Source organism: Ylistrum balloti, unplaced genomic scaffold (assembly GCF_031769215.1).
Source record: "Ylistrum balloti isolate Yb309-2 unplaced genomic scaffold, AGI_CSIRO_Ybal_v1 Utg371224, whole genome shotgun sequence".
In the NCBI taxonomy this organism is placed as follows: Eukaryota; Metazoa; Mollusca; class Bivalvia; order Pectinida; family Pectinidae; genus Ylistrum; species Ylistrum balloti.
In genome coordinates, this window is record NW_026782663.1 from 907,891 (window position 1) to 933,095 (window position 25,205).

Sequence of the window (25,205 nt, forward strand, 5' to 3'; positions counted from 1 at the left end):
GAGAGAGAGAGAGAGAGAGAGAGAGAGAGAGAGAGAGAGAGAGAGAGAGAGAGAGAGAGAGAGAGAGAGAGAGAGAGAGAGAGAGAGAGAGAGAGAGAGAGAGAGAGAGAGAGAGAGAGAGAGAGAGAGAGAGAGAGAGAGAGAGAGAGAGAGAGAGAGAGAGAGAGAGAGAGAGAGAGAGAGAGAGAGAGAGAGAGAGAACATTTCTCCAGGCCAGGGGGATTGAGAGTAAAATAGATAAGATAAACATGGATGTCAGGCGCTATCTATATTTAATCATAATCATAGAACATATACAAACTATAGACTAACAAGTTTTCCCCATTTTTTCCATTCCTTATTGAATCTTTCTTTAACAGCATCACCTTTACTTACTGCTGTATACTTCTGAACATTATAGTTATCCTTAATTGTGTTCACTAATGCATTTACATTCAAAGATTTATGAAGACATCGCATTTTGTTTAATAATAAGAAGTATTTCATAATCAATCTTACTGTTATTCAAATCTTGCGTAAGAAATCCAAAGAGATAAGATTCTTTGTTAAAATTAAAAGGAATAGTAAGAATATCTAACAACCTTTCAAAACAGGCGAGGAGATTTTGGACCTCCTGACATTCCCATAAAGTGTGAATAATTGTTTCGGTTTCAGAATTACAAAGTATACACAAAAGAGATACCACTAGACGTGCTTAGAACAGGAAGGAATTTGTAGTCAGAATATGATGATTAATTCTACACTGAAACCATTGAAGTTTAGTACTTTTAGTGATCAGAAAAGGAAGTTTGAATATCTGATGCCAAGTGGAATTACTTATATTAAAAGTGTTATTCCATTTTTTCTGACCTGAAGGTACTACATTGTTTTTTATAAGAATCTTATAAAAGTGTTTAGAACCTTTAGACATTCTTAAAATTAATTCTAAGTGTAAATGAATAGTTGGAAGTAAAATGTTTGAACACGGAAAAACAGGATTAGAGTTATGTTTCTTGATTGCAGAAAGAACACTATGATATTGAAGAAAATTAGTCTGTACCTGATATACATGAGTGAATTCATGGAAAGTGTAAAATCCACCAGAATGATGATCTTTTAACAGATCATCTATTATCATAACTCCTCTGTCATACCAGCCTTTGATGAATACTGATTTTCTGTCTATAATTCTTTTATTGTTGTACCATAAAGGGGTTTTCAAGTAAACTTCATTGTTATCTATATTCCCATCACTAGCAGCATACAAATTTTGACAGGCTTTTGAAACATCAATCCAAAATTTATTTTTACATTTACTTTTACAAAAATGAATATAGTCTGTTCCACAGTTAGCCAATAAATCTACATTTACATATGTTTTAAAAATAGCTTGCCATTTTAACAAACTTTGAAAAACCCTTCTGATCCAACTTAATTTAAGTGAATCTATAAATGCTTTAACATTTACCATTTTGATCCCACCATTAATGTAATCCTGAATTACAATATCCCTTCTAATTTTATCTCTTTTACTATCCCATAAAACTCATATAACATGGAGTTAAGTTCTGAAAGAAATCTGTCATCTGGATTTGGCAGTGCAATGAATAAGTGATTAAGTTGTGAAATTAGTATTGATTTGATCATGTTAATTTTACCTATTGGTGTTAAAATTCTTCTTTTCCATGTAGTAATGAGTGATTTGAGTTTTGTTAGTTTCTTATCAAAGTTTAATTTGGGTATCTTGTGCAAGTTGACATAGAATTTATTAAATTTTCTTTATAATATATCTTACAGGTATTTACTGCAGTAGATATCGTATTTAGTATAAATTAGATATCTTATTTAACTTACTTTATAATAAATGTTATTTAATCAATCAGATATCTTGTTAAATAAGAAAATATTTTATTAAGTAAATTAGATATCTCGGAAGCTTTAAGAAATTATCTTCATTGAGGTAGATACATGTACCTTGTCTAATTTGGTCAAGTACTTATATGGGATCAACATTGCTCCATAAATAGATGACAGTTTGGCTTCCTACACAATATACTCAAATAAGATGATGATATCTTATTTGATAAATAAGAAATCTTACATCAATGTCATTAAGTTCTTTATCAACATTGCTATATCAATAATTGCTATTTACAAAGTAAACACTGAAATTGTTTAGTTTCAGAAAGGTGTTCATCAAAATTGATTGAAAGATGAGTGATTAAATAGAAATTTCCTGTCAGTCACCGTGGTTAAGTTATGTATAAATGCTTGAAATTTAGTGCAAAAATAAGTATAAATTCAATCTATTAAACAGATCCGGTCCGGTACTTTGATTCGATCTATATCTATTATGCACGTACATATACAGATCACTTGTGCGCTTAATCCATGGAAGATAAATACAGAGCTTTCAAAGTACATTGAAAAAGCAAAATGGCTGACAAGGAACAGTCCGACACGTCATTTTCTTCATCTCAAAATGCAAACCCGCTGTCTAGGAAGCTTAACAAAATATTGGAGACTCGGCTGGACAATGATAAAGTAACTACGACGTTTCACATTAGCATTACAAGCTTATGTATTCGTCTGTTATGTTAAGAATCTATACAGATCTGGGTGGAGAAACAACTTACTGATATTTAACTAATCTGTCTGTAGCATGTCCTGTTTAATAGGCAAATGCACATTACATATAGCATAAAACTCCGTGAGAGATGACGAAAACACCATTGTAAATAATTATCTTAGCGTGTGTTTATTATATAATAACTCATGATATCTTGTTTTATTTTTAACTTTTTTCCCCAGGAAATGCTTGAAGCACTGAAGGCTTTATCAGTCTTCTTCAGTGAGAATAGTTTGCGAACAAGAAGAAATCTAAGAAGTGATATTGAACGCAGGAGTTTAGTGATAAATGAAGACTTCCTACAAGTATTCCAGTCTGTGAAAGAGGTACTTTCTGTATTTATATATACAGCGGTTTTTGTAGGGTTACGAGTTCCATTACTTGGAGATAAAGTGGGTTCCCGAAATTTGGATGAGTCCCAATGGATAAGCATTAATCCAGGACTTAAATATTTTCATCCAAAACTTAATGATCAACTGCAAACTTGTTAACTAGTCCAAAGGGTTGTGACTTTGTATCAGCGATTGTATATTTTGGTGCAATAAGACAAAAATAAATTGCGGATTGGTCGTCAGAATCCATAAAATGCCCTGTATAAAAGTAAAGGAAGGTTGAATGATCACAATTTAATTACAAGATTAACAAGGAAATACATAACACTCGTAAAAACTGAAATCATATAAATTAGCAGTAATTTATAGTCTTTATTTCTTTATGGAAGCAAATATCACTTCAAACTGATATATCTTTACAAGGCCTTTTCCAAGTGTTCTTAACTGACTCAGATTTTATGTTAGCAGTTCTTTAAAAACAGGCCTTGAATCAATGGATCTACACAGTCAATTGCTTTATTTTGTTTCTGTTAATAAGAGCAATTCTGTGTACGCACATATTTTAATTTGTTAGCCGGATTAGTTTTCACAATTTTGGATTAACACCTGACTTTGGGTGCCTTAAATTAGTTTAATTAATTATGTAAGTAAAAAGAAATGTTCACTTTTTATACAAGTTTCCCATTTAAGTTTTGGTTAGAATTTGGATTTAGGAATATATATATTTCTAAGTAAGTCAATGATTGTTTCCGGATGGCGTGTTTTAGTCAGTTATTTTATATACAATAGAATACAATATATGAAAGAGGGAAAAGTAAAAAGTTGATAACATTTTATTATTTTACAAAGAAGAATTGTTTGTATTATCATTGAACTGATATTTTTTCAATGAAAATTTGATAATTTGTAAAATTATATGTTTTCAGCAACTGGACAGTGTCTATAATGATGTTAAGTCCATGAATGAATGCTGTCAGGACATGACAAGCAGACTCAAGGTATGCTACAATGCTAGAGGGAAGCCTAAAGACGGATTATATATTTTTGGTCATTACTGTTAAACAATAAAACAAAATTACCTGTACATATGATATGTGATAGATGATCAATAATACTCTTGTGTCATTACATATCAATGATAACATATCGGTTAGTTGTGATTTATTGTGATGATTGTTGTTTATCAGTGATAAAACCAATGTGTCCCTCAAGTTTTAACACATTCAGACTTTCTGGTTCTCTTACCGTATCTCTACCATTTGAAGATGCTATGGTTATATTGTTCTCTCTTTTGTCATGGTGAACCAAAGATCAACCACCTGCTCACAATCTTTTACTTTTATCAGCATCTACATAATCATTTCATGGTACATTTCATTGTAAATTTGAAATATTTTCTCGCTTAGCTGTAGTTGCTATGGATTTTTTTGGAACAAAACCACATTCTGCAGCTGCTATTGGTTTCTGCCTTGTTATTTTCTGTCACAAGCTGGTTCTGCTCGTTCAAGCAAGATATTATCACGACTTGAGTTAAGATTATCCTGTTCTTTACAGTTTTAGCTGCAAATGTAGGCAATACAGATGTTTTTATTCATTTCAGGCTGCTAAAGAACAAACACATGACTTGATTAATCAAACTACCAAGTTACAATCAGAAAGGTTGGTGTACAAATTTATATTTAAATCTCCTTACGCAACAATGACAACATAGGTACTAAGTAAAACATTGTACATAAAATTCATGACCTTCACAAGATAGTCATTATTTCTAAAAGCTGAATTTCATGCTGTAGACTGAATATTGTTTTGCACTACTCCCAGTAACTAGTTTAATTGTTGATCAATGGAAATTTATTTTTTTTCAATTCTACTCCTGTTGATAACATATCAGTTTCAAATTGAATATCTTAAAAAAGATATTTGATATCAAGGCAATAGGCAGATTTCTTCAGCTTCAATATCTGTTTTGTGTACAAAGTTAAGTGTTGTGAAAATTATTTTATTGAAAATATTAGAGTAGGCTAAAATAAAAAAAAAAATACCTACATGTATATATAATTGAATACTTATTTATTGCTTAATAGAAAATTATCTTTATGTAGAAAACTTAATAGAAATTAGATTAAAATCCGATCTCTTTTACATCTTTGTAGTCAAACTCTGCAAGTTAAGGCCCAGGTGGCAGATGCATTTTTAGAGAAATTCCAACTGAAGCCTGAGGAGGCTACAGCGTTGAGAGGGAGTCGAGATGGAACATTACACATGGTGTGTTTATCATTCATTTTAGACTCTAAATAAATTTTATGAATTAAACAGAAAAGTCTGCATTTACCTTATAAAGCATTTTCTTTGTAAAATAATTTCAGATGTATTTGATATCTTGTTTGTTTATTTTTCAACCATAGCAACCACCATCTTTCTTTTTGCAATTTAAGATGTGTTATATTTTAGTAACATGTTGAAAACATTAAATATGTTTTTGTCCATATTTATTTATTTTGTAGGACTTCTTCAGGGCATTGGCTAAAGCAAAAGAAATTCACAAGCACTGTAAAATTCTACTAAGGACAAACCAACAGACTGCTGGGTAAATGACTACTAAAAACAAAACATTGAAATATGGACCTCTACCAATTTTCAAGGGAAATTTACAAAATTATTTTCATTAATTATTTTCTATGTAAATGAGGATGGTAACAATTTCTACAAAAGAGTGATATTGTATACAGAAACAAAGAGAAATATGAAGATTATTCGACTCTGTAGCCATGTTTTATGAATACAAGTTCTAAACTTTACTTTAATAATCTCATTGTGATGATTGCTATACAGTATAGCTTACAGAATCAAAATATTTCTTGTGAATATTTGACAGAAGGATTTTCATAGTTGTTGTACCTGTAATTTCATTATTTTGAAAGGTATTAAAAAATGAATGTTTTGCAGCAACCATTACTCTCTAAAATTATGGGAATGCAATGTAATGTCATTTTATATCTACCACTCACCATGCATAATTTTTTATAGACTAGAAATTATGGAAACTATGGCTCTCCATCAGGAATCTGCATATGAACGGCTGTACAGGTGGGCCCAAAGTAAGTTTATTTAGTGTTGTCAATGTATACCCTATCTTTACAAATTTTGCACAAAGCAAGGGAGACAACTGAAACCAAAATATACCTTTAGGTAGAATATGTTGAAAAAGCAAGTAAGAAATTTTTTTTTTTCAAAATGTTTGCATATCATTAAATTAAATTTCATTTTAATCATACAATAAATTCTTGGGTTTCTTAACCATATAGTTTTATAAAATATTTTAGAAATAACTTACCATCAACATTATTACATAATATTACTTAGGTGTTTCATTGCTGTAACCTTTGCCTATAAAAGAATGTGTTTCTGTTTAAAGATGAATGTCGGCTGCTAACAGGTGATTCTCCCGATATGTCATCAATGTTGTGCCAGGCTATGGAAGCCCTTGAAGATAGACCTGTCCTTTTCAGGTTAGAAATTCTCTTTATGAAGGAAGCATGTGTAATCTGAGACTGAATTATTCCAGTCTTGTTTGTAAATCTTCCTCTTTCTGTTTCTTGTTATGTTATTCAGCCATTATATAAATTATGTTACCAAAATTTGTGAAATTTAAAATGCAAGCAGCATCTTTGAATGACTTCATGTTGTTTGGGTTACATTCAAGAATTGAGTATATATCTGCACTGCATACAAAAGTACAATAAAGGACCCTTTAACAATCTTAAACATTTACGTTTGTCAGATGTAATGGAACTATATAGATTGTTTACATTACTTTAAATTGTTATCCGTTGATATAGATGTTAAGAATACAAAAACTGTCCTATATGGAAAGGGGGCTGTGATTGCTCAGTTGGTCATGCATTCACTTACATAACAGCAGGTGAAGTTTAGAGGCTTTTTGTGCTTCTCAGAATGCTTGAGAAACAATATAGTCTTTGCTTTATTCATTGGCAAGACACTTTACCTTTAATGCTCTGAACAGCATGTGATGGGCCTCCTGTATGTTGTTCAGTGAGGTAGTCACAAGATACTACAAGGAGACTCTGCCTAACAGTGATCTTGTCTGTTAACGAGGTGGTAGATCCAACAAAACAAAAGCCTATATGAAAGGTGTAGAACTAAGTTGATGTTGAAAAATAACTTCTGTGACTTGGAAAAAAAAATTACAGCCAAATATAAGTGAATCATGTGTTTCTCCTGATAAATACTTTTCATGGGAAATATATTTTTTACTCATTTTCAATTCAATCTACAAACGTTATATCACTATCTGTTGTTTTTGTGCAGGTATACATTAGATGAGTTTGGTACTGCCAGGAGGACTGCTGTGGTTCGTGGACTTATAGATGCTTTGACAAGGGGAGGTAAGTCAAGGACATGTTGCACAATGATAATCATGCTTATTAAGGTGATTACCATAACTGTGTTCTTCCCAGTGTACATAGATTTGATGTAATTTGTGAATTTAGACCAATAAATTGGAATTTCAATGATAATCCAGATAGTTGATAATGTTCTTCACATTTTTTTTAGTTGTGGAGGATATCCGAAATTCTTTATCAAATTAATTCACTGAGGCAACATTTCTTTTTACTTTGATATTTGATATTGACTGTGCTATACAAATCCTTTATTACTTGTACATGATTTCAGCATTTGTGACATGAATATCAGAGTTCTGTATTTTGTCTCTTTCAGGTCCTGGAGGAATGCCCCGCCCCATAGAATTGCACTCACATGACCCCACTAGGTATGTAGGGGACATGCTGGCATGGCTTCATCAAGCAGCAGCATCAGAGAAGGAACACCTCCAGTCCCTGCTGAAGAAATGTCAATGTTGGTATCCACTTTAAACATATCCTTATTACTATTGACTCTCCCTTAAAGTAATCTTTTTGGATATTTGTCTAACTGAGACTTATCCTATCATCTGTTAACCTCAGCAAAAGTGAGTCAAAATGTTACATAGATTTTATAAAATCCCTGCTGTAGTGTAATTTTCTCTCCTTTTAAGTTTTTATTTCTAAAATATTATTTTATTTCACATCAAATATCAAGAATCTAGAAGTGCTGCAAGTCTTTTTCATGTCATATTTTATTTTACAGCCAACGAAGAACAGGTGCAGGATATTTTGGGTCATATTACAGAAGGGGTGTGTCGTCCATTCAAGGTAATTGTTATCACTATAGCAACAGGGTACTGTTCTGAAGGTGTTGTTTTTTAAATCTAAAGTCATTTAAAAACTGTAAAAGCTTTGTTGATGTTAGCTTTGTTTACAAAATTGATTTTGTTTATACCTAAGGTAAAATTTTTTTGCAAGGGATCAAATGTTAGATTACTAGTGAAAAATATTTGAAAATCTTCAAAGAGTATTACAAAAAGCCACTTTTCACCAATATTAAGATCATAACAGTGTGTCAAAAGCTTGTCAGGATACAGGTACAGTTTGTCATTGGAGGTTTGTATGTAAAGACTTTAAATAATAAATTGTGTGTTCTGTACCAAACACGAATCTTCGCCCATGTCAGTGTTGTGTCAAATTTCATGTTATACCATCATAATCCGAAAGTGTAGCCTTGGAGCTCTTCTAGCATCATGTACTATGAAACCACTGCAGTCTGATTGGTTGTCTTATATTTGTTCTATACAGGTGAGAGTTGAACAGGTGTTAGTATCAGAACAGGATGCTGTCACTCTCTACAAACTACACAATCTCCTCAAGTTCTATCACAACACGATCAGGTCAGTTCTACCAAAGCTCCAACTGGATCAGTTTAATCATAAATCCACCATGACAATGGGAGGCTTTAATATTGCTTTGCCCACCCGACTCATACTCATCTAACTGTTGAAATACAACATCTGTCATACATTATACCAGACCGACCCATATGTTAAGGTTAATAGGTCATCATGATCTCTATTTTCCTCTTATTTTTCTGATGTAAGACTTAAAATTTTGCTCCGTCCCCACTGATGTTAAAGTTAGGACATGTGTTAAACAAACTTTTGAAATAAATTCATTTTTGTTATCATTTCTTATCTTCCAGTCAGATCATTTGTAAGGAAGCAGCCTTGCTGAATACTGTATCGGAGATCCAGGACCTCAGTCACAGAATGTTCTTCAATAGCCTCAACTGTAATGCCAACAAACTCCTTGATAAGGTTTGTGATTGTGTGGACATCGCATAACTTCGTGAGTTGTGGTCACAAGGATGATTATTGACTCCGAGAGCCCTATCATTAATTAACAGTTTTTAACTTGATGTGTTTGAATGATCTGAATTGTAACAAAAGGTTGCACTAGGTTTGAACTATCAATTCATTTCAAGGTCACATATATCAAATATGTCAAAATCTTTTAACAACTTCTTCTCAATAACCAAAAGCCCAGGGTATTGGGCCTTAATGCTAGGATGAAGGTTTATCATGTTTGTTTAAATGAATGACCTTAAACTTTCTTCAAAGTCACAGGGGTCAAATATGCCAAACTGCAACAACAGAGAGTGTTACCAGTTCTGTTAATTCTGAAAATTAAGCCTTTAGAATTAGAAACAAAAAAAACTTTAATATGAATGTGTTCTGCCAGTTCAAAATGAAAAGCATTCTACCATACATATATTGCAATTCTATTATTTAAGAAATGATAAATTTTGTTTTGTTTATAATTTAGATATCTTGTGAAGTGATGAAAATCTTGACATTTTATTTTCAGGTGGAGTTACCTCCTTCTGATCTTGGTCCTACAAGCTCTTTGAATCAGACGTTGCAGTTGTTGAAAGATGTACTTGCTTGTCATGATGCATCTGTTGTTGCTATAGATGACAAGAAACAAGACTACAAACAGGTGCTTGTTCTGTGATTCAATTGTGGCATTTGTCTTTGGTATTTTTTACAAAAAATCTTGAAAAAAACAATTATTGTATTTTCTGGATTATAAGCCGCAACATTTTTCCCATGTGAGTTGTGCGTACAGCTTATACACGGCACCTGTCATAAATTTCTCATTGTATAAAACCTCTAACATTGTAGGATTAGAGAAGGTACTGAGATTTACCTGCCCGTCATGTGTTCACAACTGAAACAGATCGTCTAGAAGTGTCATTTGCAAGAGTATACAGGCTGATTAGAAGATTGAAATAAAAATAACATTCTTCTGGGTTTAATTAATCATATCTTTTAATATGAAACACAATATTATCTTCTGGACTTTCGCAGTTTCTTGGAAGTCGTAGCAGAAGTTTACAATAGCCTTTTGCATCCTGGGATCGATAGGTCATTTGGTTATAGGTCAAATTCTAGAATTACCCCCATGCTTATTTACAATAAGAATGGCATTGTGTAACTACAAGAAGAAATAATAGGGAACTATTAGAACTTGGTCAGCATGCAAGGGCCTCTGTAATATTTAATAGTGTGGACACCGATGGAGAGATTGTTTAGTAAACCATATGTAATGTCAGGACCTATATCTGTGCGAAGACAATCTGTGAAGGCACCCAAGCCAAACGAGTTTTGATATTTGCTTTTTTTTTACATTTTTTAAACTACATAACAAAAATAAAGGATTATCTGTGTATAATTCATTTGCAAACTTTTAAATGTTTCTCTGATAAATTGTCCTCCATTTTCTGTTACGTCAACAAACTTTGGTCACCGTAACTGTTACCACTTCGTAAGAACTGTCGTCCATTATCTGTTACCAGTATATCAAACAACCAAAATAGTGACCAAGTATGGTAAGAAAGGGTGTTTCTTGTATGTGGATCAAATGGAAAAAAGTGATAAAAATTGGCTCTGTGGTTTATATGGCTTATTACCCAGAAAATATGATACATGAAAAAGAATGACATCGATATAGAATCTTAATTGTGAATTGATGCCATTTGAAAATCTTTAAAAAAAGGTATCGAGCAAAGGAGCATTTATGAAGACTAATTGCCTAAGAGTTAGAAATCACTTATAAGAAAGAGATAAATTTATAAATGATTCATTCATTCAATCAGTCACACAAAGGATTAAAACAAGTGGGTAATCAAATTACAGTCCATTTTATTGAAAGTTTGTGATATCAGCATACACAATTTCTGATCTTAGATTTTTGTGGCTGTAGATCCTGTCTTGTGTGATTGACCCGCTGGTTCAGATGTGCTCTGTCTCTGCCAGTCGTCTTAACTCAACTGACATGGCTGCCTATATGGCCAACTGTATATACTTGATGCAGACTACATTGGCTTTGTACGAGTTCACCGACACAAGACTTGAGATGCTTCAGGCTCAGGTTTGTGATTACACCAGCTATAACTGCTGTAGAACTGATGATATCCTTCATATGATACTTGTCTCATACACGTGTTAAAAGTGAGAAGTTCGCTCAGAGTTGAAAATTTTTTCTGCAGATCTGCCTGTTGTTGTATATTATATGCAGTATGTCTTCTCCAGTATGGTTAACATAATAATTAATGTTTTTGCAAACTGTTTTGATAAAATTTATAAGGAATCGTGAAGTGTTGCAGTGTGTTTTGACGTGTCATTATAAAACTCTGTATTTGACAGTGTTCTGAAGTATTGAACAACTGGGGTATGATACAGGTGACTTGTTTCTGTGATTATGATATTATTTATTGATAAGGTTGATGCCCAGATAGATACCCTGGTCAGTGAACAGGCCTCCTTTGTACTCAATAAGGTCGGTCTGGCCATTGTGTACGGGACAGTCCAACAGCATCAACCTAAACAGGTAATATTATTATCTTTTTGTGTATATAAGGCTATCATAGATATTCTAACAACCTTGTGAGTCAGATACTAGCGAAGTCAGGGTTTTACATGAAATGATAAAAATGTATATTGTTTTGAAACTTGATTATACAAAGGCTGAATGTTGCTAGAACAAATTTGAATTTTAAATTTAGGTAACAGTAATATGTTAAGGACTCAGCCATCCAGTTGTTAATAGATGTAATTATCTACTTAAATTATTTTTCATTGCTACTCTAACTGAGATCATCTGTGACATTTTAAGCCAAGGTTAATTTTAGCATGAAGTTCATCGGTCTCTGTTTATTTGTTTAAGGGCCCTTTGTCCTCCCAGCCTGATTTGGACGGACCATCACTCAAATCTGCCATGGTGAGATTTTGACGTGATTCAGTAAAAGCTGTTTTTAATAGTACATCTCCTATATCAAATTATTTTCTGTTTAATGTAGAAAGTTTTTAGTATGTAATATGTATTTATTATCATTTAGTTGACAGTAAATGTTAATTCAATGATACATTGAAACACATGTATCAATGCACAGCTTTACAACTTTATTTAATATCAGAAATTATTCAAAGGTCACAAAGCAAAGAGATTTCTTTGTCTTCAATCAAACGTTTTATTGGTACTTAGAAGTACACTATTTACTGAAAAAAAATCACCATTTTGAACAGTAGAAACTTGTTTCAAAACCTTGTACTGTTGTTGTTTTAAAGTAAGATGTATGAGCAAAGACTTCTAAAACTATTCAATGAAATCGAATCAAATTGAAATTTGATGTTTGTATCATTTGCTGAGCGTTTTATAACAAATACTGAGAGAAAATCAGATTTGAATTGAATTTGAACTTTTTCCTTTTCCAGTCAAAGTTTGATAGTTACATGGCCTCTCCCGACTCCCTAGTGCTTCCTCAGAGCAGACTCCTACTAAGTGGACGAGTCAGGTAGGTCACTGGAAGTAGATAACCTGACACAATGATTTTGTCTCAAAGTAGACACCGAATAAGTGGATGAGTCCGATAGGTCATGTAGTATAGATCAATTGACTTGTTGTTTCTGTCGTAAAGCAGACTCCTACTTAGTGGACGAGTTAGGTAGATCACATGGTATAGATCACCCAACTCCTTACTCTTTTCTCAGAGTAGACTCCTCCAGGGTGGTTGTGGAGTTCATAGGTTAAATGTCGCATGTCTAAGGAACACAATATATTACTGCTGCCTTTGAGTAGAGACTACAGAGTACAAGAAATAATAAAACTCATACCACTTAATAGTTACATATTTTTTTATTAACTGAATAGCGAGCTAATGGGTTTCTAATGATAATTTGATCTCATTTAGATAGACATATCTGAAAACTATTCAGTTTAGGGTATTTGATCTAATCACTAATAAGTTATCCAGTAAAGAACCTATTTAATTTACAGAGAAAAGGTCAAAAAGAATTCATCTGATTTGATTTGTGCTGCGTACAAACAGATTTACGATGCCATCTGTAACCCAGCAAATGAATATAAGGACTCATCCAGCATAGTACCACGCACACCAGACCAAGTCGTCCGATTGATATCATGATTATAATCATCAGGAAAAACATCTTGAGGAGATTAATGGAAATGACTATGAAATGATGTGTGAATGATTCATACATTTTGTTGGTGATGTTCTGTATGTTTGTTTGTAAATGTTTCATGTGGAGTATAGCTGTGATATTTAATATATAAAATAAATACCTATAAAGATACACGGTAAGTTGGATAATGTGAATTAAGGAGGTCACGATAATCTTTGATAAAATAAAGATTGTGGGATATTGATTTTTTTGTTATTCTTTTATTTGCATTTTATACTGCAGTACAGTATTAGACATCTAGACTTCATCTGACTTTACGCAAAAATTTTGAATACAAACTTGACAAAAATTGTTTGTGCTGATTGGATATGAAATTGTGGATGCTGATTGGATATGAATCGTGAATGCTGATTGGATATAAAATCTTGGATGTTGATTGGATATGAAATCGTTGATGTTGATTGGATATTAAATCTTGGGATGCTGATTGGATGATAAACAGAGATCGTGAATGCTGATTGGATATAAAATCTTGGATGTTGATTGGATATGAAATCGTTGATGTTGATTGGATATTAAATCTTGGGATGCTGATTGGATGATAAACAGAGATCGTGGATGCTGATTGGATATGATGATTTGATATTAAATCTTGGGATGCTGATTAGACATCAAATCTTTGAAAGTAATCAAAATAAAATCGGTAGAATCTTGGATGTGTATAAGACAATTATCAAATAAAGCAATCAAGCTCTCACTAAATATGATTTGTCCACTTTATTACTTAGTTCTGTTAACAGAGATAATCGTCAAAGATATATGTCAGCATAACGAGATGTAAGCTTAATAATGTAATTCACTTGATTTAATAATTTTCTTCTGTTGAGGAAATTACATGCTCTCGAAGTGTATGAGAAATGTATACTCATCAGTATGCTTATAAGTAAAAGATTGGTATGTGATCTGTTTTTACATTGCATTGACGGAGATTATAAGATAAAGGAAATTGTGAGTTTGATGACAATACGAATTAAGATAGTTGGTTTTATAGCAGATTTCAGCAGCATTGCCTTGTCATGATCTGGCGTTTCATTGTGAACAGTGTATTACAAAATCAGTACTCAAAGAGATGTTGCAGAATGTTCTGTCTGTCATGGTTGGATTTAGATAAGATTATCCCTTATTTGAAATGAAAAGAAAGTCACTGTCCTTTATACACTTCATATTTATTCGCTTAGCATGCAATGTTGCTAGGCATCAACAGTATGGCTTAAGCTCACTTGCCCTAACGATACGTGTACAGCAGTGATCGTATAGTTTTTGATTGCCCATCACAAATCTAACAACGAAGAACTGGATTGAAAAAACTTTACAAAAATTGCAATATATCGAATATTTCTTCTCTTTCACAAGATTTCGTTTAGTTCCTTGTGGATTTTCCTTTTCAATGCGAGGACATCCAGGGTGGCTCTCTTTTGATCGAAACAGTCAAGAATCCACTCGCATGTGCCTTCCTCGTTTCTCAGGCATGCTGCAAGCTCACATGGATTCGTTTTGTCGTAGTTACAAACGTCACGAGATGTGACTTGTGATGGTAACAGTTCCCATGTTTCATTTATCTAAAATAAACGGATGAAAACAAAACATTTGAAAACGTTTTAATGTTACAAACTCGGTATAAAGATAATCTTGATTATGATGGAATTTAACTCATTTTTGTCTAGAGCTTGCACAACAGTCGCCGCTTTTGCATAACTGCCATGCATCTGTTTTGGTCTAATTATCTCATGCCCATTGATAAGTCGCATATAATAACAACACACCAGCTCACTAATCATGCCCGAATGAATCATCTCTTCTTGCATATATTTTACCTTCTTTCCTGTTCCTATAGCGGATCATTTCAGTGTATTTCTTCTCCTATAAATAGTTTCTCCCGACCAATAATTAATCTTTTTATATTTGTTACGAAGTGTTAACAGAAAACATATAAATATTGAAAGGGATTATAAATATCCCTTTTTATAACGATTTCCTCTGTGCACCATCTCGATTCCACCAAAATAAGTGTTTTCTGAGGTAATTTTATTTCATTTTAGTTTCTATTTTTAGCAATTTTCATCCATTCTCAAAAATAGCGAAAATTAAAGCCTCTCGAAAATGACAATATTATCGTCACGTGACCGCATGGCCACAAGTGTTGGAAATTGATGCCATGCCCCCCTTTTTTAAGCATATCTATTGCACACGACTTACATAACAGCTGCAGTCGTAGTCTCCAAGAAGGCCGCTGAACTTGTTGTGTGACAAAGAAGTAAAATCTTCTGTCCACAAACAGGAATTCACAAGGTATTCATTGTCAGTGTTCACATAGCCTAGAAATACAAAAATGAATTAATTGAGATAAATTTAAACGGTCATCAAGGAAATACCAGAAAACAAATAAACCGATTCCCATCAAAGATTTGGTTTTTTAATATCAAAATTATAGAAATAGCTGTCTGAAAGCTTTATAAGTTGAACTCTTGATATTTCGTCTAGATATCCTAACTTGGGATTACGATACAAGTTGTCTTACAATTATGTCTGCTGTTAATGTTATATAATGCTTTCCATGATCTTATACGATGCGTTGATATCAATAAAAATAAAATTCCACTAAATGCACATTTAATAACATCTTTTCACTCTGGTCCTTTTCCTTTTAATGAACTAATATGGAAGGTGAAATAAGATGAATGCAAGTACCATGTGTGACTTTACAAAAAAAACTATAAGCAAAAAGATGTGTTTTCAAGATCATTAAAATAAATAAGTTTTTTTTTATCTAGTTTTAGTTCCATTGTATCTTTTTAACGATTTTACCCAACAACAAGAAATTACAAGCCAAACATTACTCTAAATATATTTCTGCATTAGATACACACCAGTGATAAGATAAGTGATTCCTGGAGTGAAGTCTGCCTCACACAATGACTGTCCTTTGTGAGATATCAGCTGAATTTCTTTCTCGCCCAAGAATTCTTCAGGGGCCTACAGCACAAAACAGATGATTTTATATGAAAATATCACTTCTTGAATTTGATTCACATTAGTCAAAAATATTTGCAAACATGTTGGATGTTTGGTATCGTCATCTAAGCCTGCTTATATTTTGATATTTGTAAGTAAATATAACAAATTATAGAGTACTTATGTGTTTGATAAATAAAATAAGTTATGTAATAAATAATGATAATAATAATAAAAGTAATAATTGCTTGCCTTCATCAGGTGGTGAATTATTACCCTGAACCTTCTCTCATGTTTGCTGTTTTCTACGTCGCTTACGTACCCGACGAGAGCTATCAAGAAAAACACAAAAACAGAGAAAAAATGCCATCCTCTAAATACTGCTGTTGTTATCGATACGTTTGTTTCAAAACCGTTTCCAAATGGAGCTGTTAATTTCTACATTTTCCTACACTGGTGAAATCTGTTGTCAGATTGCAAAGAGTCCGACTGAACTGTTTTTTCGTTGCTGATAACATCTGTCAACAAAATTTGTAGATAATTCACTAACAGTGGTCATTTTTCATAGGTCATGCGACATTGATTAGTCATTTTTCAAGACGACTTTTTCTTTTTACTATACTTAAACCACTTCTACAGCTCTAAAAACTAACAGTGGTCATAGGTTTGGTCATAGGCCTCATCAGATCCGACATTGATTATTTGTTCTCATTATTCACTTTTTGATTTCCCCTTTTTTCGGCTGACAGGTTTTTTTTCTGGATAAAATAGTTTTCTTTTCGAAGGATCTTGTTTTTATGATCATTCACAATCGGGAGGCAAACGGTGTAAAATCACTGTCGTGTTTTTGTCGCGTTCCGAATTACGGTGCCGACATAATGTAATTCTGACACATTTTGTAACCTTACTTCACATTAGTGAGAAAAGTACGTGATGCCGGACGAATTGTTTTGACAAATTATCGAGAAATCACTCCTTGATTAATGTGTTTTATGTAAATAACTAACTTGGTGCTCAAAGCTTTATAACGTAGAATTGTTAGGTATGATATTCCAAGGTTAATGAATATCCTTTATTTCTTCGTTTGTACTTAACGGTTTTTTCCCTAATGGATGTTTTGTGGCCTAAAATGATTGTGTATATTGAGTCTTATGAGAACATTTAATGTCAAATTTTATTTGAAACTTGGACCAAACAATATGACAGCACGAGGATCAACTCATCACGGACAGTTTTGTTATGTAAGGATTCAAGTGGTCAGAATCTGTGCCACAACCTGGTGCCACAACCTGGTGTTTGTGAGTGCGAGTGTGAGTGTTGCTGTCAGCTAAATGAGGTATGATAGGTCCGATGATCAAATGGATTCTAATGGCCGTTTTGGCCTATCACCAAATTTTACTTAATTATGTGATTGCCCTCGTCATCACTTAATTGAAACATTAAAATTCCATTTGTGACTTTGATTTCTGACAGTTGTCTGGAAATAAAGGTAGAACCTGATAATGAGAGAGAAAATATGTTATTAACATATTAATGTAGCCTTTTAAATTGATATGTCGATACTCTCATTTTCGTGCAACGAGAACAGTGCAATACAAAGGACTGATTTACAAAATGAATATTGTACCAAAAAAGTGAACGACATCCTAAATCAATGTTGGATCGAGGCCTTGTCAACATCATTGCTAAAAGTAGTTTTCCATTTATTGTGTTTGATAAAAAGGCATTTGAGCAATTTGAACAGCACTTCTTCCTCTTTTTGCTTTAATCATGCATTTCAAAGAAGTAGTGCTTTATAATCTCTCGACACTACAAAACATAGCGATAAGATATGTCTTAACGAGTTCTATTTTTCAAGCGAAAAAAGGATAAAATAGCTCAAGCTAACCACAATAGATACAGATGTGTGGTTCCTCTGTAATCCATTTATCCTGTTTTCAGTCGTTAAGTAGATATATGAGTTTGTCCTTGAATTCGTTACCTGTTCATATAACATAAACACCCAGCATTATTTGTATGTCTAATCACTATTATAGAATTAAAATTGTTTAAAACAATGCTATAGATATGTAATACGCACCATCTAACCATGTTAGAATGTTATATATAAACATTTACGAAGTTTTGGATACTAACATTTGACCAAGCCTATCAATTCAAATCATGAATTAACAAAGATAAGATTATCTGCCCATACACTGAATTTAGAATGCAGTACCTGAAAAAGAGATCTGTTCAATATCTGGACGGTACGCGCCTTATGGTGGTATTGGTATGTACTCAAATATACTAAATTGTACTTTAAACAAATAAGACGAAAGGCTCAATGTAATATGGAACTTGAACGTAACTTGTTCAAGATTTGCTCTACGCACGCCCTATCAACATGACACGCAATGGAATCCTAGTTACCGAGTCCGACAGTAAGTAAAACAGTCTCTCTCGTTGTCGTGATTTATACTGACTTAATAGTTTGATTTATAGTTGACTGTGTGCTAACTTTAGATCATAATTTATAGTTGTATGCTAACGTTTAAGGTTTTTAATTTCTGTACGTGTAGCGAAGTGTATTTACTTTACTACTGAACGTCAGTCAGATTGTATTTATTGTCAATATGAATGAAATATTTGTGACAGATAAAAAGAATGACGTCTGTTAAATTATCAGTATAAGGGATGCTAACATGTAGATTTTAAATATATAGAGCTAATTAAATATCCCAATTCGAATACATTACGATGAACGGACAGAAACTAAAAACACCATGACATGATCTGTATGTGTTGTGTGTTGACACTATGACATGTTCTGTATGTGTTGTGTGTTGACACTATGACATGTTCTGTATGTGTTGTGTGTTGACACTATGACATGTTTTGTATTTGTTGTGTGTTGACACTATGACATGTTTTGTATTTGTTGTGTGTTGATACTATGACATGTTTTGTATTTGTTGTGTGTTGACACTATGACATGTTCTGTATGTGTTGTGTGTTGATACTATGACATGTTTTGTATTTGTTGTGTGTTGATACTATGACATGTTTTGTATTTGTTGTGTGTTGACACTATGACATATTTTGTATTTGTTGTGTGTTGACACTATGACATGTTCTGTATGTGTTGTGTGTTGACACTATGACATGTTCTGTATGCGTTGTGTGTTGACACTATGACATATTTTGTATGTGTTGTGTGTTGTGTGTTGACACTATGACATGTTCTGTATGTGTTGACACTATGACATGTTTGGTATGTGTTGCGTGTTGACACTATGACATGTTTTGTATTTGTTGTGTGTTGACACTATGACATGTTTTGTAAGAGTTGTGTGTTGACACTATGACATGTTCTGTATGTGTTGTGTGTTGACACTATGACATGTTCTGTATGTGTTGTGTGTTGACACTATGACATGTTTTGAAGTTGTTGTGTAATGACATTATGGCATGTTTTGTATGTATTGCGTGTTGACACTATGACATGTTCTGTATTTGTTGTGTGTTGACACAATGACATGTTTTGTATTGGTTGTGTGTTGACACTATGACATGTTTTGTATGTGTTGGGTGTTGAAACTATGACATGTTCTGTATGTGTTGTGTGTTGACACTATGAAGTGTTTTGTATTTGTTGTGTGTTGACACTATGACATGTTTGGTATGTGTTGTGTATTGACACTATGACATGTTTTGTATTTGTTGTGTGTTGACACTATGACATGTTTTGTAAGAGTTGTGTGTTGACACTATGACATGTTTTGTATGTGTTGTGTGTTGACACTATGACATGTTTTGTATGTGTTGTGTGTTGACACTATGGCATGTTTTGTATGTATTGCGTGTTGACACTATGACATGTTCTGTATGTGTTGTGTGTTGACACTATGACATGTTTTGTATTTGTTGTGTGTTGACACTATGACATGTTTTGTAAGAGTTGTGTGTTGACACTATGACATGTTTTGTAAGAGTTGTGTGTTGACACTATGACATGTTTTGTATGTGTTGTGTGTTGACACTATGACATGTTTTGTATGTGTTGTGTGTTGACACTATGGCATGTTCTGTATGTGTTGTGTGTTGATACTATGACATGTTTTGTATTTGTTGTGTGTTGACACTATGACATGTTCTGTATGTGTTGTATATTGACACTATGACATGTTTTGTATTTGTTGTGTGTTGACACTATGACATGTTTTGTAAGAGTTGTGTGTTGACACTATGACATGTTCTGTATGTGTTGTGTGTTGACACTATGACATGTTCTGTATGTGTTGTGTGTTGACATTATGACATGTTTTGTATTTGTTGTGTGTTGACACTATGGCATTTGTGACATGTTCTGTATGTGTGTGTTGACACTATGACATGTTTTGTATTTGTTGTGTGTTGACACTATGACATGTTTTGTATGTGTTGGGTGTTGAAACTATGACATGTTCTGTATGTGTTGTGTGTTGACACTATGAAGTGTTTTGTAAGAGTTGTGTGTTGACACTATGACATGTTTTGTATGTGTTGTGTGTTGACACTATGACATGTTTTGTATGTGTTGTGTGTTGACACTATGGCATGTTCTGTATGTGTTGTGTGTTGATACTATGACATGTTTTGTATTTGTTGTGTGTTGACACTATGACATGTTCTGTATGTGTTGTGTGTTGACACTATGACATGTTCTGTATGTGTTGTGTGTTGACACTATGACATGTTTTGTATTTTTGTCCCATGTTATGGCATATAATTTGATTGATATTGTGTTGACTTACGAATTATCTTTATTCGTGTTTTCATTGTTGATTAAGTTTGTGTTTTCGTTTTGAGTTTAGATTTATATGTATATTTTTCATTGAAGCCTCTTTAAGATTTGTTTTTATCTGCGGAGTAACTTAACTACAACTTACAAAAGCTGCTGAGATGACAGAAGTCTGTCTGTGGATGAGTTTTCGGACAGAAGCACGCACTGACGTTGTTACCATCCATTACAAGGGCACCAAGTACAAACAAAACAATGACCATGTACATTTCCATAATCAAAATCTGGAAAGAAAACCTTTTTATTAACCGATTTTGAAATATCGGTCATGTATTATACAAAGCTCTCACTTAAACAGCCATTGTTTGGTATTGGTTATGATCTGAAAGTGTTTTTGTCATTTTTACTGAGAAAAAAATTGATACAAAATTTATAACAATTTAAGTTTTATACGATATCAAAACGGAAGTATCGTTCAGAAATGTTAACAATGTAAGGGATAAAGAGACATATCTCCATATCATACAACAAATTATACATAATGTCTGACAAACATTCTGACAACACTTACGCAAAAAAAATAAAACCTTATCTACAACCCTTTAAACTTTCAATATCGCATCTTACCTTTTGATAAGTCGTTTGTTTCCGATGAACACTTTCACTTTTTTTCAACTGCATACAGAACATATAAAGTTTCCCTGCTGGGCAACCCGATGTACTTTATTCTGTATCTGATACTGAAATTTTGTGTAGAATGTCACAAACGCATATTTCATATGGGAATAAGTGGTATACAATTGTGAAATTGCCTTTGTTATGAGTCGTTGTCCTAACTATAAAATGTCAAAAACAACACATGGCGCCTAATCTATGTCAATTTTGTGATGAAACTATCTCCGTACGATCATTCCGTCAGTCCGATCATGTCGACTCCTTTCCGTAAAAAAGGCAATGTGGTAGAATGAATCTCTCCTTCCATAACCCATCACTGATCACAAACAGGTGTTGTATTGTGGTCAGCCCCATATTCTTAAGATCAGCAGTGGAATATAGAAGCATATACGTTGGATCAGTGTGAAGATCTGCAAATTCCATCCCTTTTTTCTTAAACAAAAACAAAAAACAAAAAACAAAAAAATACATAAATAAAAATAAAAACGTAGAGTAGTTTTTTCATAGCTAAATCACCAACATGTAGAATAGTAGGTTCAATGATAAGCTGGAAGAGAGCACATGTTGTATTATTACCAGTCGATGTGTCGTGGTAATGGATATATCATTGTAATGGACATCATCACTATATATAGCTACTTAACTTGTCGTGTCATGGTAGGGGACAAAATCTCTAGTAAGCGTCGTGTCATTGTAGGGACACATTCCCTGGATAGCGTCTTGTCATGGTAGGGGACGTAGTCATGGTAGGGTACACAGCCTCTGGTTAGCGTCTTGTCTTGATGGGTGACATAATCTCTCGTTAGCGTCATGTCATAGTAGGGGGCATAATCTCTAGTAAGCGTTATGTCATGGTAGGGCACGTAGTCACGGTAGGGGACATAATCCCTAGTTGGTGTCGTGTCACGGTAGGGGACATAATCCCTAGTTGGTGTCGTGTCACGGTAGGGGACGTAATCATGGAAGGGGACATAATCTCTACTTATTGTCGTGGTTAGGGACATAATCTCTACTTATTGTCGTGGTAAGGGATATAATCTCTAGTGTCGTGGTAAGGGTTATAATCTCTGGCTAGTGTCGTGGTAAGGGACATATTACATGATTATTAGAAGCGATAAAACTGCATTGGATATACAAATATAGATTTTTACTTGGTTACGTTTTTTTTGTTAATTATATCCGTCTGTTGACGGAAAAGTCCGAGTACTGTCCAGCTCTAAGATAGTCAGCACTGTGGATTGCATTTTGAATACATTGGTATTTGGATATACGAAAAAAAAATGTTTTTGAAGATTCCTTTTTCACCTTTATGCACTGCTGATTATACAACTATAACGTTTTCCCAATGAAAACTGAGTGACATTATTTACAATAGAGGTAAACATAAGCTTTTCCTGCATGATATTGTAAATAAATAAAGATAAAAGAACATCAAGTATTTGTTTATAGTGTTACATCGAGGGAAGGGAGATAACTCAATGATGCTCAGTGTAACGAGGAAGTTTATTGAATGACGCCCTACAAATAATTGACTATGACGAGTAGTTCTTTTAAGTTTCATAAGGAAATGTATGAAGTTTTACTGATATAAGGCAAGTTCTTTCAGGATTATTGGTGATCGGGATCTGAAACAGAAATGATCAATGCTATAGTTTAGAGAATAATTCTCCGGGGATGTCTTACTCTACTGTATCTTTCTCGATATACCGATTACAATTTCAAATCTCGGTACGTTTGTGTCGTAAATATAGGTAGATATTGGTTTTCCAAGAAAACCATAATGGTGAATACCTTCCTCATCAAAACATTCAATACGTCCACGATCTGACATCCCTCCAAATAATAAAATAGTAACGGTCGTTTTCAATCCATCACGGCCCACATCTACGAATATATCCTGATTGTACAACCTTGCTCTATTTGTGAAACTTTTCTATTGTTAAATATCTTAATTCGTGATTTGTTTGGTTCTATTTTGTTGTACTTAATGTCTTACTATGCTACAGTCAATTATCTTGATTCTATATTCTAGAACATCGCAAAATTTATAGATGAAGCTGAAGATAGATCGTTTCTGGCACAAACATGAGATGTATTTCTCTTAACCGTCTACTCATTGCTCCCACCACATACGAAGGCAGCCCGAAGTCTTATCCATTGTACTATTGACGTAAAGTGATGACGTCTGTGATTTCATCATTTCAATAGGGTATGCGCTTCGTTTTGCTTCATATTTGCCTGTGTAAATTGTATGCTGAAATATTTTTGCTCTGAATGTCAGTTGGTACAAAGGTATATCGTTCGCTCTATGACGGTATATTGCATGGGTTTTTATTTTTCATTGTTCAATTTTTGCGGTTAACCAAAGCTTCGCTGTCGTGAAAAGTACCATTGAAAAATCTTTACTTTTCGTAAGGATTTATTTTCGCATCAATGAATTCGTACGTGAACGAAATGTTAAATTAAATATAAGTAGATTGATTGAGCTATATTTATCTATGAAACCAAGTGTCTTTAAAACAGGGTTTTTTTTTCTAAATGCGAAAATTTAGACTCTCGAAAATATAACATCTTACAGTATGATTATTTTTTTCTATCATATTCTTAAAGTAAAGTTGATTTATTTTCCGCAATTTTTTTCCATTCCCGAAAATAGCGAACATCAGAACTCTTCAAAATCAACTGTCTATATAGTATTAGGACCAAGCTAAATCTAAAAATTACTCATGTTCCGACAGTTATGCATTCCGCCACATAGAGGGTGTAAATGGAGTTTTTCTGATGAAGTATTAAACCACATTTTCATTTAACGGTTGTGTGATTGAGTATCAGCAAGGTAACTTTTTTTTTCATCATTCAACTTAAAGTGGTTTCATAATGAAGGTAACAAACATTATTTATACACAATAAAATCGAACACCTTAAACATATTTTTGCAGCATATTGGACTTTTAAAAAATGACATCAAATGCTAATTGTCATAATGTCTCTTCATAAATATGAATTAATACGATGCAGACAAAGTGGACATACTTTTCTATGAATCATCATAATTAAAGTACACACAAATAGCAGAGCCAGAAAACATGTCAGATGGGCGTCATTTAACTCATTGCCTTTAATTATTAAATCTGACAACGATAGTTGATAACATACATGAATCATAGTGGTCGTGCTTTAATTATCGGCCTGCAGCTAATGCGACGCGGCAATTTAATGAACTGTTTTTCATAATTTTGACAGCGTGCTCATGGAAAAAAATACTGAAAAATAAATCTACCACTAATATTGTCCTTTGCTTCTAAATACGATTTCCTTTTTACTTAGTTTTAAAACCTGAGGTTAATAAACTTCTGCTGTAAAATGCCAGTCAAAGTGTTCAATGAAAAAAACCCTTCATTTTGTAAACACACAAATAACATATTCCTACTCATCGCTCAA

General features: G+C 33.2%; 2 protein-coding genes across 2 annotated transcripts; one reads left to right on the top strand and one right to left on the bottom strand.

Annotated features, from left to right (window-relative positions):
- The first annotated feature begins 2,415 nt into the window (after positions 1-2,415).
- LOC132561531 (conserved oligomeric Golgi complex subunit 6-like) lies at positions 2,416-13,545 on the top strand. Its single transcript, XM_060226232.1, has 19 exons — positions 2,416-2,523; positions 2,791-2,934; positions 3,867-3,938; positions 4,541-4,599; positions 5,094-5,205; positions 5,445-5,527; positions 5,968-6,038; positions 6,356-6,449; positions 7,270-7,346; positions 7,681-7,818; positions 8,089-8,153; positions 8,634-8,725; positions 9,034-9,148; positions 9,699-9,830; positions 11,097-11,264; positions 11,616-11,723; positions 12,060-12,113; positions 12,608-12,687; positions 13,170-13,545. Exons 1-19 carry the CDS (start codon positions 2,416-2,418, stop codon positions 13,315-13,317), a joined length of 1,920 nt encoding a protein of 639 aa, XP_060082215.1. The 3' UTR covers positions 13,318-13,545.
- A 1,015-nt stretch (positions 13,546-14,560) lies between these two features.
- Positions 14,561-21,817, bottom strand: LOC132561540 (metalloproteinase inhibitor 4-like). The gene is made up of 6 exons (XM_060226241.1): positions 21,717-21,817; positions 21,238-21,373; positions 16,580-16,659; positions 16,243-16,348; positions 15,572-15,690; positions 14,561-14,934 (listed from the first exon to the last, which is right to left on the bottom strand). Exons 1-6 carry the CDS (start codon positions 21,777-21,779, stop codon positions 14,722-14,724), a joined length of 717 nt encoding a protein of 238 aa, XP_060082224.1. The 5' UTR covers positions 21,780-21,817; the 3' UTR covers positions 14,561-14,721.
- Positions 21,818-25,205: the final 3,388 nt, after the last annotated feature.

What these genes read in the sequence shown, in the direction of transcription:
- LOC132561531 (XM_060226232.1), top strand. Translation starts at nt 2,416, where the DNA reads ATGGCTGACAAGGAACAGTCCGACACGTCATTTTCTTCATCTCAAAAT. An exon ending in ACAAACCAACAGACTGCTGG is followed by an intron (nt 5,528 to 5,967) that starts GTAAATGACTAC and finishes AATTTTTTATAG; the next exon opens with ACTAGAAATTATGGAAACTA. An exon ending in GCTGTACAGGTGGGCCCAAA is followed by an intron (nt 6,039 to 6,355) that starts GTAAGTTTATTT and finishes TTCTGTTTAAAG; the next exon opens with ATGAATGTCGGCTGCTAACA.
- LOC132561540 (XM_060226241.1), bottom strand. Translation starts at nt 21,779, where the DNA reads ATGTTCTGTATGCAGTTGAAAAAAAGTGAAAGTGTTCATCGGAAACAA. An exon ending in CTGTCATCTCAGCAGCTTTT is followed by an intron (nt 16,660 to 21,237) that starts GTAAGTTGTAGT and finishes TTTTCTTGATAG; the next exon opens with CTCTCGTCGGGTACGTAAGC. An exon ending in TAATTCACCACCTGATGAAG is followed by an intron (nt 16,349 to 16,579) that starts GCAAGCAATTAT and finishes TTTGTGCTGTAG; the next exon opens with GCCCCTGAAGAATTCTTGGG.